This window comes from Leucopleurus acutus (assembly GCF_964270905.1).
Source record: "Leucopleurus acutus genome assembly, chromosome: 14".
Classification (NCBI taxonomy): domain Eukaryota; kingdom Metazoa; phylum Chordata; class Mammalia; order Artiodactyla; family Delphinidae; genus Leucopleurus; species Leucopleurus acutus.
In genome coordinates this window covers 70,486,023-70,504,023 of record NC_139156.1, presented here as the reverse complement: position 1 = coordinate 70,504,023, position 18,001 = coordinate 70,486,023, and the positions used below count along the sequence as shown (strand labels likewise).

Below are 18,001 nucleotides of genomic sequence, written 5' to 3'. Positions count from 1 at the left end.
GTGCACAAAAGTTTCAATTTTTTTTTTTTTTTTTTTTTTTGGTGGTACGTGGGCCTCTCACTGCTGTGGCCTCTCCCGTTGCGGAGCACAGGCTCCGGACGCGCAGGCTCAGCGGCCATGGCTCACGGGCCCAGCCGCTCCGCGGCATGTGGGATCTTCCCGGACCAGGGCACGAACCCATGTCCCTGCATCGGCAGGCGGACTCTCAACCACTGCGCCACCAGGGAAGCCCTCAAATTTTGATGAAGTCCAATTTATCTATTTTTTTGTTCTTGTTGCCTGCACTTTTGGTGTCATGCTTAAGAAATCCTAGGTCATGAAGATTCCTCCTGTGTTTTGTAGTTTTAGCTCTTCAATTTGAGTCTTTGATCAATTTTAAGTTAATTTTTGTATGTGGTATGAGGTAAGGGTTCCAATGCATTCTTTTCCTATCAATATTTAGTTTTCCTGACACCATTTATTGAAAAGACTGTCCTTTCCCCATTGAATGATCTTGGCACCCTTGTTGACACATTTGAAAGTTTATTTCTGGACTCCCTATTCTGTCGATCACATTTGACCCTTATGCCATTACCACACTGCTTTGATTACTGTAGCTTTGTAGTAAGTTTTGAAATAGGAAAGTGTAAGTCCTCCAGCTTTGTTCTTTCTTAAGATTAACTACTTGAGATCTCTTGAAATTCCATATAAATTTGCCAGATGTCCACATCTTTAAAAAAATATTGCACAGTTAAAATGCAGGCAAACAAAGGAGAATAAGAATCCCAGATAATCTCATAACCTAGCTGAACCCCACTATTAGTGATTTTTAAGCATTAAACAAGACAACATGGGATACCACGTCACACCTTCTAGGATGGCTATCAAAAAGACAAATAATAACAAGTGTTAGCGAGGATGTGCAGATATCAGAAACCTCATACACTATTGGAGAGAATGTAGAATGCTGCAGCCACGTTGGAAAACAGTCTGGCAGTTCCTCAAAAGGGCAAACACAGAATTACCATATGACCCATCAATTCCATTCCTAGGTATATGCACAAGAGAAATGAAAACATATATCCACACAAAAACTTTTACTCAAATGTTGATAGCAGCATTATCCATCATAGCCAAAAAGTGGAAACAACCCAGATGTCTCATCTCTTGATGGAATGGATAAATAAAATGCAGTATGTCCATACAATGGAATATTATTTAGCAGTAAAAGGAAATGAAATACTGATACAGTCTACGGTATGTATGAACCTTGAAAACGTTATCCTGAGAGGAGCCAGTCAAAAAGAACCGCATATTGTGTGATTCCATTTATATTAAATGTCCAGAATAGGCAAATCTATAGAGACAGAAAGTAGATTAGTGGTTGCCTAGGACTGATGAGGGGCAAAGAGATGTGGGAGTGAGGGGGGGTTAGGGTTTCTTTTGGGATAATGAAAATGTTCTAAATTTGACTGTAGTGATAGATGCATAACTCTGAATATACTAAAAGCTTGTGCATTTTAAATGGATGAATTATCTAGTATGTGAATTATATCTCAGTAATGCTATTAAACAAAAGACAAGGGGCTGAATATATTATTTCTTACCTTTCTTATTTTCACTGAATATAGCAGAAGCATCTTTGCATGACCTGAAATGTTATTTGATTTTAGTATTTTTAATGACCACACAGTTTTAATGAAAGTAGCCATACCATGACATAATATTATTTTCAGATATATATCCTGTTATATAGTGTATATATATACACACGCACATGTATGTGTGTGTGTATGTATATATGTATAGAATGCCTTCAAAATGCTGAGCATTAGGTAATCAATATTAATCAGTCTTACATCATTTGGTGTTTAGTTCTCCACACACAGATTTTTTCCCCCGATACAAACCATGTTGGAAATGATGACATTTAGTTTGATCAGTGTTGACCAGTGAAATAATTGTGTCCATGAAAGTCATGACAAATAGTGATGTCATTTTGTTAAGGCACAAATTCAGATCTTACATGCTGAGAGACTAATGTGTGGAAGTTAATCATTTAGCTATTGATCTGTCCAGTATCACACCTTAATTAGGTTTATTCATGAGTTTAGGGGTTCAGGAGGGTCTCTCAAATGTCAAAGGCTTACATGGCTGCTGCAGAAATGGAATTGTGACTCTCGCAATGATGGCAGGCATGAGCTACAAAATAAGAATAAAGGGCTTCCCTCGTGGCACAGTGGTTGAGAGTCTGCCTGCAGATGCAGGGGACGCGGGTTCGTGCCCCGGTCTGGGAGGATCCCACGTGCTGCGGAGCGGCTGAGCCCGTGAGCCATGGCCACTGAGCCTGCGCGTCCGGAGCCTGTGCTCCGCAATGGGAGAAGCCACAATGGTGAGAGGCCCGCGTATCATACACACAAAAAAAGGAATATAAAGCTATGTAGATATTTTAAGGGGAAAGATGGCAGAAGTTAATATGAGTATTAAGACCAGTTGTGCTAATGATGGTCAAGTTTCCTTCTCTTATAGCAACTTTGTCATGGTACCAGAGGGGCTAACTGGATCTTAGTAGTAGCTTCCTGTAAAGCGAGAGAGGGTTGAGTTGAACTAAGTTCAAGTCCAATATAACAGTCTTACCTGGGTCACTAGTAAATAAATAAATGGATAAATTAATCTCTTTGACACAATTTTAGAGTAGGAGAAATTTTGACTCAGATCTGTCTCCTAGGGGCTCTCAAGGGTTCTTTATATTTTCTTCTTCAGACACTGAAACTCATTGATACTAAAAGTGAATGGTTGACTGTAGCTTAACAGTTAATCCTGTGAAAGGGAAGCAGGTTAGGTAAGTCAGGCCCCTTAGAATCACACCCCAAATATGGTCACCACTTTTACCTATGCGTCATTCTGGCCATGCGGTCTCACCAGTAGATACACCTGTTGCATAATCCCTGTCTTGTATGACATTTAAATTTGGCTGAGATGAGCCGTGTGGGAATCAGACACAAAATTCTCTAGAACAAATCTAATATGGCTCTTGAATGTAGCTTAGAATTCAGTGACCATTTGGGGGACCCTTGGTGGTGGAGCTGGCTTTGCCTCCCAGTAGGTTCATGTGTTCCTTCAAGTGATGGCAGTGCTTGGTTTTAGTTTAGCTTTCTGTTGTCTTCTTTTTTTGAGTGATGAAGCAGTAGTAGGGGAAAAGCTGATATTAACATATTAACACGTATTTTTATATTTGTGTGTCCATCCATTTGAAGTGGCTTGCTCTTGGAAACAGCTGGTTAAAACCCTGGGTTTTACATTTGAAATATTCTTTGTTCTGTTTGTAACCATGCACTGACATATTTTCCCATATTCTCTTTTTATAAGTTCTCCAGTGATGTTTTTTGTTGCCTATCCTGGGAAGATCTGTCTTTCCATTTATCAAAACAAATGGCAAGCTGGGGACCATTTAAAGTCGGGGTTTTTTTTAGTTAATAAAACCAATCTTCTTGTTCTGTTATGTTGAAAGTACATTATCTTTTTATTGTCAGTTCTGTTTGGCTGGGTCTGTTTTCTGTCTTAGCCATCTCAGGGCTGCCCCACTTGCTTACTGTGTAGAGACTTACAAAATCATTAAGGGTGGGGCAGCACCATCTGACTTACAGTACAAACCATTTCTCAAAATAACCACAGCAGTGCAATACTGATGTGCAATTTACGTCACAGTATGTTTTTATGAAATAGTTTGTGGCATTTTCATTTCTGTTCTGGATGGAATCTTGTTCTCTCTCCCTTTTAATCAGGCGTTTAATTTATTTTTATTAGTAGTATTTTCCACTCCTTATCTTGGCATGCCTCCAATTTAACAGCTTTGGTGAGAAAAAAACCCAGAAAACTGATCTTCCCCCACCCCGACTCTTCAACATCAGTTTAACTGCAACTGTATTTTCCCCTTTGATGTGTACTAACTTTGGGTACTAGGTTGACTCCCTTTTGAGAGATGTAGGGACACATTACACGTTTACACAGAATTGTAGTCAGGAATTGATAAAGTTAATGTACAACTGTGAATTTTAAACACTTTCAACCAATTCAGGCCATTTAAGTCATATGCACTGCTGCATTTTCCTTTTACAAACGTCTTTCTGTATAATGTCCTGTAATTAGAACAGGAAATCATTGAGTAACTGTAAGATGAATAAGAGCACTTAGACTGAAAGGAAAATTACCTTCTGAGAAATTATATTCTTTTCTTTTTTTTTTTTTTTTTGCTGCATGTTACAATGTTGGTAATGATAGTAACAGCTGTAGCTACTCTTATCTGTAGAATTTTCATGCTTAGGTTTTCTGGAGTAAAAAAATTTCATTTTCAGTAATAATCAAAAATGAATGGACGGAAAATAGGAAATGCCTAATTATGACAAATATTCAGTGTCACAGCCGAGTAGCAATTAAGTGGAAACTTCAATATAATTGTCAATAGCAGTAAGAATTGGAATGGTGCCAGGTATATAAAGTTGATGCTTTGCCTTGGGTCGTTGCTAGGAGCACAGTGAAAAGTATAAAGCTTTGAGAAAGGAATGTCTAATGTAATAAAGTAACAGAAAGAAGCATAAATCATTGTAAGAGCCTCTCATATTGACATTATTTTACTTAAATTGTCTCAAAACCAGACATCAAGTTTTATAACATGAGCAAATTCATATTTGCTTGGGGAAAAAAAAAGAACACTGTATATCATCTTTGAAGGACTAGGGACATTGTGTCTCAAACATAACCTTCATACATATTTGGAATCTTTTAAGTGAAAATCTTTAAATGTTTGTTTCTATTGGCATCCAGATGCATTTGCCCTAATACGATCAAGAGAACTAAAGGGCAAACTACTTGGCCGATTGTTCAGTTGAGGAAATTAGGTGCAGGAAGGAACATGCATACTTTTTCCACCAGGCTCTATAAAATCCTGGTGCGAGGGTTTTTTTTAAGCTTTTTTTTTTTTTTTTTTTAAGCTTACTGTGATGTTAGAAATAGATTATAGTGGTTTTCAGTAAGCGTAATAGTGTGATGTTTCCGAAACAAGCCTTCCCTCCTCCCTCCCCACAGAATGAAAAAGAAAGTTACATTTCTAAATTGTTGTGTAAGAGATAAAAGCAAATTTCTCCTCCGGAATTTATGTTTTCAGCCTTCTGTGCATTTGGCCACCATTATCTATTTAAAAAAATAGCATTATGGATATTTGAAAGTCAATGCTCCATTAATTCATTGTGTTTGCTATTTCATGCATCTCTCTTTTTACAAAGACGACTTGAGCAACGTGCTATTCAGAATGAATGCCTGCTCTTACCATCTCCCCCCACCTTCTCCCCGCTCCCAGCCCAACGCTGAGGATTAAAGCAATGGTATACAGTTACTGTTTGAAAAGCTTGGGTGGAGTCTCACGTTATAATTACAGTTTCTCAGTGGAATTCTGTTTTGGGCTTTGAAAACATATAAATCAGTGAAAAATTGACATTGAGAGAGGTTAACAAAACGTGTAATTATGATATAAGTGCAGGATTAGAGTAATTTTGGTTGAGCATTACAAGCAGTGTACTTTAGGTATTAACTTTTAATAGGCAAAGTTCTTTTCACTGAAGTTGAAATAAGGTTTAGTAATTTGGGGACTCTTATTCCCTTTGAATATTTCATTTTAAAATAGGCACACTTTTTTTTTTTTGGTGGAGGGGGACTTGAAGAACAGGATGACGTTTTAATAGAATATCATAATTATGGTTTGAAATTTCAGTCTTTGGTACCAGTAATTTATTGCTGGTCATTTTCTGTTGACAGAAATCAAGTAATGTATATATAACCCAACCAACTAGAGTGTGTTAGACAAAGATTCCTTAGGGTAATACTTTGATTTCTTTTCCTATGTGGGTGTGGCTGAAAGAAAATCTTTGTTCCAGGAACACTTTGTTTGTCTCTTGCTAAACAAATGTGCAATTTATCCACTCTTTATTCATTCTTAGATTGATCTGCTAGACCTATTATGAATTGGGAAGGGGGAGATGTCCTACACAGCGTTTACTGTCAGCCCTCGTTTCATGCGTAACTTTGCATAGGAGTATTTGTGTGTGTGTGTATGAAATGCATAGGAGGAAAGAAGTAGCTGAGGAATTGAAGAATTCTTGGAAGGTTGTTTGGCTTTATTTGTTTCTTAGTGTACTAGGGCAAAATAAAATATGACAGCTGCTGAACAATTTAATATCTTTGTAGCTGTATTAGGAAGAAGTTAATGCAAAGGCTTAGAAGGAAGTTATAGAATTTTAGACCTGGAAAGCTCTTCCAAACTCAGTTTTGTGCTCTCTTGTACATACCTTTCATATTAAGGTGACCACACTTTGTCTTGAAAAAAAAAAAAAAGAAGTTTCTTCGGTTCAAGAAACTTCTGCCTAAACCCCAAAGAAGAGATCCAGGGTATCTTCACTCAGGGAAACTTTGACCTAGATGAATCGTTGGTTCTTCCAGATCTCACCTTTACTCTCTATTTTCTCTTGACTCTCACCTAGAATGTTTGTTAACCTCTTCACAGGAGTCCTGAGGGTCTGGTGGATTTTCTCTGCTTTTGTAAATATTAAAGGTAGCTCCTCTGGGAATATCTAATTGAATGGTTGGAAATTGGCCTCTGTCCAAACAATGGCAAAATCCTGGTCCAAATGGATGGTTCTGCTAATAAGCAACAAAGTTGTAATAATTTTTTTTTTTGGAATCACTGAGCACTGCCACATTAGACCAGGTCCCAGCTGTGCCTCTGACCTCTCAGTGAGGGGCAGGGGTTCTAGGCTTGCACAGCCTAGAGTTGACTTTATTTCCTATCATGTGGATAGAAAGTAGAAAGTTGATAAACATGAAAGGTGTGTCAATAATGTTAAATCGTTACAATGGGAATTTCAGTGTTCCGAAATAAGAACCCGTCAACTTAACCAGAGTAGAGTAATTCTGGCTTATAACTGGCTGAATTCAACAGTCCTTGATGAAACGGATGTCTCCTCTTTTACTTGATCAAAGACCACCATCCTCGTCCCTAATATTGTAAATTAGTTAAATCTCTTCCACAGCAGTAACAACAACAATAATAATCATATGTCAAAGGAAAAATATTTTATTTCAGCCACACCCATATAGGAAAAGAAATCAAGATATTACCCTAAGGAATGTTGTTATTATTAGTGACATTTTGTCATAATGAAAAGCTCATCAAACTTGGAGTTAAATGATTGGGTTATACTCTCACCTCCATCACTTTCTAGTTCTTTGAGATCCTGGACTAGTCACTTGGGTGTCTGAACCTCAACGTTCCCGTCTCTAAGTCAGGGAATATTAAGTAACAGTTTGTCATGCTACTAATAGGGTTGTTGTGAGAAGCAAACAAACAAAAGATATGCTGTGTGTGAAAGGCCTTTGTAAATTTTAATGTTTTATTATTAGCACCAGAAATTGCAGTAGCATTTTTGCTCCGCTTCCTAAACAAGAAAACAGTTCCTCAGTTCCTCCTACGTTTGGCTAAGAGAGCTTTTTTACATTAGCTGTCTTCTGTGATACCTGTAACAGTCCTGGGAAAGCGGCAAGGAGAAGGGAATTTGGTCCTGTATTCTGTTTCAGGTACATTGGGGTTTTGGATAGAAGCATATAACTGAAAACAGGAAAAAAAGAAAAGAAAAGTATATATATATATATATATAGAGAGAGAGAGAGAGAGAGAGAGAGAGAGAGAGAGAGAGAGGAGAGAGATCAAAGCACAACTGAATAAATAACTATAAGTAAAACTCAGGTAGTGTTTTCAAAGTTTAATGTGCATGGGAGCTTGTTAAAAATATAAATTTCTGGGCCCCAACCTTAGGGTTTCTGAGTCAGAGGTTCTCATTGGGGCCCCAGAGTCTGCCTCTTTACACCCCGCTATGTGATTCTGATGCGGGCGGTCCTGGGAGCATTCTTAGAGATACTGTCTCCAGAATGAATGGACATCATAGCATGTGTTTCCATGACTTGGGGTCAAAGGGAATTTGCTATTTTTTTTCCATCAGAAAGAGCAGGACCACATGGGTTGGTTAGTGTTTTGGAAACTGCCTGATGAAAGAGGGATAATTGTTTGAAGGATGAGGTGGAGTTAAAAAAAAAAAAAAAAGTCATTTCTAAGCACAGAACATAGCCAAGAGGCTGATTTCATCCAGAATAGAGAATTAAGAAGAAACTAGAGATGGCATCATCACGAAAAATGGTCAGAGAAAAACAGAAGGAGAATGAAGGGATAGGAAGGAAGTGAGGTGGTCCCGTGAGTCCAGATGACATCTTCTGCTATAAAGCTAACTCTGAAGCATTCATTTTTTCACCTTTATTCAGCCTGAGAAGCATGACTTTCTCCATTTCATTCAAGAATTCTTAGAGAAACTAGTACGGCTTCCTGCCACCCCCCACCTATTACAGAAAGCCAAGAGATTTGGAATCAACAGATATTTGAACAGTATTTACTATGTACAGGAGATGGCATTAGGGGCTGAGCATGCTGAAATAAGTCCTGAGGGTTCATGGTATACCCTGTCTCTCATCTTGGACGATCTTAGACAAATCTTGGTCATCCTGGACAAATAGAGTGTAATGATGCAAATGACACATTATGGGCTGCTTCTTCCACTAGTACTTAGACACTCTGGAGTTCTGATGATGTTAGGTAGATATTTCCAATAAAACATTTTTTTGCTTTAACTCTGTAGAAAGCACAGATTTGAACCCAAAGTACGAACTAGTGTCTTGATCTACTGTAAAAATCTCAAATTGTCATGTCTTGGGACATACATCAGCATCTCAAAACTACTTTTCACTGGGGACTTGCTTTCAGTGTAGACATATTTCCTTTTAATTAAGTGTGCCAACTGATGAAGTGGCTACCCACAAGCCAGGCTGGAGTCTAAGCAACATAAACCGTTAAAAGACGTCATCTGGAAAGCAGCTAAACGTCTCCATTCTCGAAGAAGCCTCCAGCCTGCGCAGCTAAGTGAACGTAATGAGAAATACATCTGGGTAATGGCGTCCTATCTGAAAAGGTCGCATGCACACCTTCCTTTGGTACTGGTTATGTCCCATCATTACGTTCTGTCCTTGCTCATTCGTCTCCCACTGGCTACCAGATGGCCACGACAGTGTTGGTATCCTTAACAACTGTTTTGTGCAGTTCCCTGCAGCATCGTAAAGGCTTGAAATATTGAGTGTTTTCCCTTTGGATAAGCAACTGACATATCTGGGAATTGCTTACAAATGCCCTGAAGATGTGGTTATAGAGAGCGATGGCAAACTGGGTCGTGGAGCCTAAATCCAGCTTGGCGTCGTGCAGGTGGCAGGATACCAGAGGGAGGGGGTGCCATTTCTCAAGCTTAAGATGAAGGAAGGATTCATGCATGCAGAATCTGGGTTTTGTAAATGAGCACTTAATATGGTGAGGTGTAAATAAGCATTAAGATCACATTGTAAGAGGGAGTTTCCTTAAAGTTGCTGAAACGTTCTCCTGAGTTAAGTTGGTTCTGATGGAGCTCTCACAAAGATGCCTGGGGAGTCCTCTCAGTGTGGTCCTCTGCGTTGTGCTAAGTTACCAGATGGATTTGAGAAACGTTAGAAGATAGGGGGTATGGGACTTCCCTGGTGGCGCAGTGTGAGAGTCTGCCTGCCGATGCAGGGGACACGGGTTCGTGCCCCGGTCCGGGAAGATCCCACATGCCGCGGAGCGGCTGGGCCCGTAAGCCATGGCCGCTGAGCCTGCGCGTCTGGAGCCTGTGCTCCGCAACGGGAGAGGCCACAACAGTGAGAGGCCTGCGTACCGCAAAAAAAAAAAAAAAAAGAAGAAGAAGAAGATGGGGGTATGGGTTGGGGGGGGCGGGGGGAAGGTGGATGTATCAGTCACATTGAAATGGATCATGCTGCAAAAACAACCTCCAAATCACAGTCTCACTTGAAACAACAAGTGCTTACGTTTATACATCCCTTGAGGACCAACCAGGGGCTTTGCTCTGTGTTATCCTCACTCAAGACCAAGACTGGCAGAGTAGCCACTGTCTGAAACGTTACGGATGTCCAGAACGAAGGGAGGGAGAGAGTGTGGTCCATTGTCCACTGGCTTTTAAAGTAGCCGCCCACTGCTGCCATATTTCATTGGCCAGAACAAGTCACACAGCCGTTTGTCCTCAGTGGGCAGGGAAGTACGGCCTTTCCACAGGACCGTAAAGAGAATGAGAAATATTCATTGAGCAAAACTAACAACCACCAGAGCAGATAATGATGCTCTTTAGACCCACAGACATCGCTCTGGGGCCAGGTGACCTTTACAGGGGCTTTAAGCGCTGCAAGATGACATAATCCAAAATAAAAGCAATACCAAACTGTGGAAAGAAGTATAAAGAAGCTCAGCAAAATTCTGATTTTTTCCTACGGTGATGCCTTTAATGCTTAAAATATATATATATACATCAGATTCTTTCAAGACGGTTTTCTGGTTCTGCTGCTTGCCGGTGACCTAAACATTGCGTAATCTGTCCGTGGGGTTATCCATCCCACTCTTTTCCTTTTCTCTGCCTGAGGTTTTTTCATGGATCTGGAGGGGTGATGGTGCTGAGAGGATGCTGGCAGTAGCCGAACTGCGCTAAAGATAAACTGATACGAGAGTCTTTTTGAAGACTCTACTTTTAGTACAAAACCAGAGGTGGTCATTGAAATGATGCCAGGACCACGACAATTCTCTGTTGGAGCGAAAAGGGTAATGGAAGTGTTTTCTCGTTTGTCTAGGGGAGGACGAGGAAGAAACGAACGTGATAGTCCTCAGCTACCCTCAGTACTGCCGCTACCGCTCGATGCTGAAACGCATCCAGGATAAGCCGTCTTCCATTCTCACGGACCAGTTTGCGTTGGCCCTGGGGGGCATTGCAGTGGTCAGCAAGAACCCTCAGATCCTGTACTGTCGGGACACCTTTGACCACCCAACTCTCATAGAAAATGAGAGCATATGCGATGAGTTTGGTGAGTCTTTTTTTTTTTTTCTTTTCCTACATGAAACTTGTGCGTGTGTGTCTGGCTGTTTTCAGTTCTTGTGAAGAGCAGCGATGGGGAACGGGGCTTACTTCGACAAGCCCAGTGTGCCACCCACCCCTCCCCTTCCCCCAATGATTGCGGCATAAGACGTCATTGCCTACCTGGCAGCCTGTGTGTACCAGGGCCCAGGATTATTCTTTAGAATTTGTTGTTCAAGACAGAGTCTGGAGTTGCTTGGTCAACCTTGAAATTGGACTTTATAGGACAGGAAGCTTTTATGCTAGTTGCTTCTTAAAAGGGTTCGGCTATTCAGATACTGATTTTCTTCATTTAACTGATCACTTCCTTTTCAGTGGTATAAGGAGCTATAAAAATTCACCAGTTTAAAAAAAACACACCAGTTTAACCACCTCAGTATCATAAGGTAGATAGAGATAGATAGATAGATATAGACAGATAATAGATCCCCATGCCCCTTAATTTTGTCATATACATATATCTTTATACACTGTGCCCATCAGAGATGGATATGTGCACACACATCTGTATCTGCATCTCTGTTCAGCTGATTGGTCATGAGATCTCTGTAGATAGAAAGGAAGGAGGAGAAGAGAGCACATCCTAAGTTTAGAAGACCTTTCATGATGCCGTGAAAGACTGGAGGCAAGATAAAATCACATCTCTCACATCTTCACTTTCTCATCTCTTTCTTGAAGAGATTGGATCATATCAGTGGTTCTCAAGAGGCTGGGCAGGGACATCAGAATACCCAGGGGGCACGTCATCGTAGTACACGTGTCGCCTGGCAGTTCGTATACTTACAGGGGCAAAGACACCCCCAACTCTCACCCTCTCCCTTCTCTGGGAATCACCACCGTAGAGTGAGCGGGGTGATGACTGAGCCGCGCTGGCTCCCGTGTGGGTATCTGGGTGCAGACGCAGTGGAGACCCTTGGCTTAGAGAGTATGAGGGGGTCCCTTGGGGCAGAACATTCCTTGATCCTGTTGGGTAATGTCTTTCCGAGGATGCCTAATTTTGCGGATTATTCAGGTTCAGATTATTCTGCTCAGCCGTTACAGGCCTCACCGTGGTTTGGGGGTCCACGGTGGCCTCTCCAGTCTGATTGTTCACGTCTCCAGCAGCCCTGGAGCTGCTGCGGGGGTATTTTAAGTAGGTGTGTGGGCAGATGAGGGTAAGGTGACCAGACGGTTCATCTTGATCCAAGAACAAAGGGAGAAAAGAGAGGAAGCGGACCTAAGTTTATTAGACGTGACTTTTTTTGGTTGTTACAAACATTTTCCAGGTGCCTTTCACAACTCTGGCTTCTCGGTCTATAAGAGAGTAGTAGTGTTTATGCAAGTTATGATTTTCTTATCGTTCTTAATGTTCAAATAACCTTTTTATTCAAGTAGATGAATGTATCTAATACATTTTTAAAACATACTCTCTTTTCAGATCAACATTTATAAATCTTCCCTTTTCAATACTTCTCTTTTGAGTTTTTCATCTCTAGCCCCTACTCCCAGGACAAAGCGTTTCTCTGTCCTGCTGGCTGCTCAAGAGGTGTCTAAATTCCTGAAACAAAATAGAACTGAAAAAATGCTTTCCCTCATTTAAGAGTATTCTAAATTAGAGTTTCACAGTGTAATATAATGAAAACATGTTTTAACCTTTTTGGCTAATTTAAGAGTTATTAGTCATGGAGTTTCAAAGCCGTTGTGTCTAGAATTGGTAATAGAAGTTGCAGTTTAACAACGACCACAATGGTTGTTTAAGAGTTACTAAATTAGTTTTAAATGTTCTCACAAACACAAGCATCTGACTTTTGAATGTTTTCCGGAATCTTCTTCTGGTATAGCTAGTTTTAATGCTGTTTTTCTTCTCCAGACTCTTAAGGTGGAAGCTTTCTTTTGGAATGAAGGTACCTTTAAAGAGCTTCTAGATGGCTAGTCTAAAAAATTAGAATATCAGATTTTTTTAGTTAAGTGTATACTTCAGATAGTTGGGACTTCTTACAGGGTTTCATTTTAGTAAGTGAACAGAAAAAAAGCTTATTCTGACCCAATTTGAACACGTTCACCAACATCCCTCCCCCACCTTGCACTTCTGGTCATACATCTCAATTTCCAGAGAAATTCCTTTTAAACCTCCAACTGGTTATATTTGAAATCAACATGGGTTAAAGGGTTTGTTGAAACGCGGGGTTGGGTTTCTCCAACCAACAGTTGGTGGAAGAACATAAATTTAATTAGTGACTGGCATTAAACAAATGTTCCTAATATTAAACACTGCCAGATGACTGAAACACTTCTGTCAGATTACCGCGAGTGCCGGGGGGCCCACAGATGAATTTTCTGCACAGTATATATTCTGTACCACACGTTTGGCGACTCCAGTAATTGGTCAGATGTAATTTAGGTAACAGTATGCCTAGGCTGTAAAAATCAAATTTTATTAGCCATATCACCAGGTGGATGAATGGTGGAGCTGATGGCAAAGAGTGCGCAGCATTTAGCAGCTACGCCTTTGACACGTGAAATTCATAAATTGCTATAAAATACCTCCAAGGCCCTCCTCGAAAGGACAGTGTCTGCTTTTCTACGATTAAATAATGTTTATCTTATTAACTAATATATCTTTTGCTTTCTTTTATTAAATGGGCTTACGGAGTGAGGGTGGGAGGGGGGTGTTCCAAAGATAAATAAAACACAGTCCTTGCTTGTTTTGAGGATTTAAAATCTAATTGGGGAAGACAGGATTAACGCACCTGAAAGGTCAACTCATGTTACAGGAAAGTCAGTGATGAAGTATAGGGTGAGTGTTGTAGAAGGCACGTGCAGTAGGCATTTCACAGTGAGCTGGAGGCATGCAGGAGGTGGCCTGGCCGGAGAGGATGGTCATATCATGGTGAGGGGTCAGGGAAAGCCTTATGGAAAAGGCAGAGCTGGATCTGGTTTTTAACAATAGGGAGAAGCGGCGGGAAGGGGAGGGATAAATTGGAAGGTTGGGATTGACATATACACAATGCTATATGTAAAATAGATAACTAATAAGAACCTGCTGTATAGCACAGGGAACTCTACTCAACACTCTGTAATGGCCTATATGGGAAAAGAATCTTAAAAAAAAAAAAAAAAAAGAGTGGATACATGTATATGCATAACTGATTCACTTTGCTGTACGCCTGAAACTAACACCACTAAATCAACTCTACTCCAATAAAAATTTTTAAAAAATAAAAATAGGTAGAGAGGTTATTAGAAAAGTTTTGGAAATACCTAGCTCATTTAAAATTCAGGTCCAGCCTCCATTAGGAATGGCTGCCTTTGCCCTGGGTCAGCTGCTGGTCTCTCTTAGATTTGTTTGCCCTTAGTCATCACCCTCAGGAGGCCGTGCTCTCTGTGTGGGACTTATAAATGGCCTGATGCCCTCTCTACCAGTAGGACATGAATGTGAGTCGGTGGACCTGGGCTGGGACAAACCCAGGCCACGGCTTTGGAACGGATCTGGGCTTTCTTTCTCGAGCAGGGATGTCCCCTCGTTTCCTCTGTGTGCCATCCAGCTTACTCCCATTCCCCAGGTTCATCTCTGAAAATGGACTTTGCTCGTGTGGCAGCCTTGCCCAACTGCTCAGACACCCCACCCCTTTCCCATTGTTTTAATGTCGTCCACTGAATAACAAATTTAATTGAACAATAAAAGTAAGGCTTTTAAGTCTGCAGCGAGTCCCTGTAAATAAATTCTCCATGGAATTTTATGAAGCTGTTTAATGAAAAGTTTGATTAGAAACTATGAAAGAAAAAGAGAATAGATGAAATTTCATCATTTAGTCCCACATGACAGTAGTGTCATTTTGATTTTTATTTACATTGAGATATTCAGCATAGAGTAAATATATCCTGGTTTTAATTAACTATTCTCCTTACTTGGGAAAGGTTATTTTAGGCTTGAAGGGTTTTGATAGCATACCATCTGCTTTCTTCAGTGTATTTTATTCAAGTCCCTTCCTTGCTTACAGTGCAGCACAATGTCTAAACCTATGACATAAGCATAAATTGAATCGTATTAATGTTAGGTGATTGAAAAGCTTCAGCCTCAACATCCTGCCCGCTTTCTTCCATCTTGTCAGTTACAATGCTCTGAAAGGCAATGTGCTGTTTTCTTAGCACGAGAGAGTTGACTATTTTTAAAACTAAAGCAATGGACTCCGCACTAAAGCATTATGAAAACTGGTTGTCTTGCACATGCCATTAGGAAATGAGCTTATAATAACAATGAGGGGAAAGTGACATTATGAATGGCAATTTTTTTTCATAAAATCTTTACCCTGCGTATAATTCCTGCCCCCCACTGTCCTGTCAGCATCTGCTAGCATAAGACCTTCTCTGACAGCCCCCCACCTTACTTTTACCTCTTTTTATAATGTGATGATCCTTTTGTAAAACACGTACCGTCATTTATAGTGGGTTATCCTCTGTGCTGTAGAGAAAACACACACCTGCAAACATTTTGTCTGTTTTTCCTGTTAGAACAATAAAATGTCCACCAGTTTGTAATGTACAATGTTTACATTAATATCACACAAATTGATTGCACATGTGTGAGGTGTCGACAGCTAAATCCAAACAGAGGCACCCGCAGTATGGTAGATAAATGGATAACTTTAAGGTATTGGCTTCTATCAGAGATGTGAGGCAGACCCAATGTAAATGAGGTGAAATCAGTTTTTAAAGGTGGGTGAGGCTAAATGGATGAAGATATGGTTGGTTAAAAAATTAATAAAAGTATGGTTTATTTTGGTTTGAGTTTGGAATTGCAGAGAGACATAAGAAGTCATGCTTCTAAGTTCCTTGGCAGGTGGTGTGTGCACGTGTGCGTGTGTGCATGGGCTTCTTGACCAAGGAGTGGGATGAGGTTAAAGGAAGGATGTGGTAAATCACCCGAACAGAACAGAGATGAGGTGGACCGTCATCTTGGTGTTTGGTCCCTATGGAGAACACCGTGAACCCTGATCCCCGGGGAGAAGTTGGCTACATCAATATTAAGACATAGCCTCTGCTGAGGGGCTGCGGGGTAACATGTTATAGTATTGAATAAAAAGAGTGCTAGGCTTATAGGCACATAGCCCCGGTTTAATCAAGGCTCAACCGTCTGATTTGCTGTGCTCCGGGCAAGTGACGTAAGGCCCCTCACTTGTCCCATCTATAAAATCCAGTAGTAACAGCCCACTTGCTGGGCTCAGAAAAAATTTGTATTCGCTTGATTTTTTTTTTTTTTTTAATTCTCTTGATAAATGAAGATTCTCTATTGTTTCTGTCGGAGTCTTAGGCCTCAGACAACTTGTACGTAGTCATCTAAACCCATCTTCCTCTTTGAATAATAAAGGAACCGTTTTCCTAAGACTCTGGGGCTCTTACTGGAACCTTAATGGAAAAGAATAGTTTTCTACTTTTTACAGTATGTTTTAAAGACGCTTTTCTGACTCTGCCCTGAACTTTCCATTTTCCTGTGGGGTGAAATAATGACATTATAGACAAAAGAAGAAAAAGCAAAGGGAGGGAGGGAAACAGAAGAGGGGATGAAACCTTGACATTTTATGAAAGAAAACTCAGGACCTATAAAATTATTTTGAAGTGTAAAGAACGAGCTGGAGGACACTGCCTCTTCCCCTCTAAACATCACATGCTTTGCTGGAAATGAAAGGAAAGGCAGTTGTTTTGTTAAAGATCATGGGAATTTGCAAGTGAGTAAACATTTTTTTCTTGCCAAAGTAGGTTTCATGGTCTCAGTGGATTTCGATGATCTGATGGCTTTGTTCCTGGCCCATGTCCACATTCAGGCTTCCCCTGCCTGCCTGCCTACAGTGCCCACCCACCTCCCAAACGATAACAAGGCAGATGTTTCTCTTTAACTGAAGCCGGGTGGCAGAGGAGTTGTGCTTCTTGTACATTGCTGTTTCCGCAGAAGACCTTCACCTTCAGAGATCTCGCTTGGAGGACTGCTTTGTCTTGGAAGTTTTCTAGAGGTTCTGTTTATCATAGAGGATGGTCTAACCACGACCACTCCTGGTTACCTGCTCTTTATTCCACGTAGCTGCCAAAGCAGGGCCAGAGAGAATGTTAAGTTCATCATACCACATACCACATACCCAAACCGCAATACGTCTGCTGGTAGAGGTGTGTGGGATGTGCTCTAGAGTACGTGGAATGGTGGACATAGGGCTTTGGCTTCCAGGACAGCGAGACACAAAGAGGACTGGAGAACAGGCCTCCTTGGGCAGAGGCGTTGGAAGCTAGGGTGCCAACCCTTTTGGGGGTTAATAAAAAGAATTTTTATGTTGCTACTGTAAATTAATTTACAGAGTCGTGATATATGAAGTGGGTAGGATGAGTGGATTTCTATTCTGTTTTTAGAACTTAAAATGTATTTTAAAATAACTCTGGACTCCTTTTGTAACTGAGTGGACTCCATAGGTTATTAGAAACTATTTGGACTGATGGGTTCAATACACTCTGTTCACCGCAGAAGAAAGGATTTGTGTCTATATTGACTAATATTTCACCTAGGATTTTATCGAGAAAAGCAAGAAAGTTATATCCTATTACTTTAGCAAGATCAACACGTTCCTCTCCAGGGTGAAACAGATATTTTTATCAGTTAAAATGCGCGCGCACACACACACACCACACACACGACAGGAAGGAGCCAGGTCATTGAAAAATCACAGGCAAAGGTGCTGGTTAGGGGGAGGGTTGGTGGAGTGAGGTCCCGAGTAAGCCTGTGTTCATTTGATTTTTAAAATCTTCTTGATAAATGAAGATTCTCTCTAAACTCCTTCATTCTATCCTGTCAGGGAAACTGGATTGATTTAAGTTCCTTGGACTTTGGGTGAGGCTCTCTGGGGATGCTTGGGGCCCAGGACGTTGTCTGATACACAGTGTGCCCATATCTATTCCTGTGTTTCACCAATATCTATTCAATACCT

At 40.6% G+C, this 18,001-nt stretch overlaps 1 protein-coding gene across 1 annotated transcript in view; it reads left to right on the top strand.

Moving 5' to 3' along the window:
- The window catches only part of ARID5B (AT-rich interaction domain 5B), a gene marked incomplete at its 5' end in the record, with an annotated part of 189,140 nt that overhangs the window by 81,460 nt on the left and 89,679 nt on the right, over positions 1-18,001 (top strand). Inside the window, one exon of the mRNA XM_082854706.1 lies at positions 10,774-11,004. Coding sequence (XP_082710832.1) covers positions 10,774-11,004 — 231 coding nt within the window. The remainder of the gene's footprint in view (positions 1-10,773; positions 11,005-18,001) is intronic.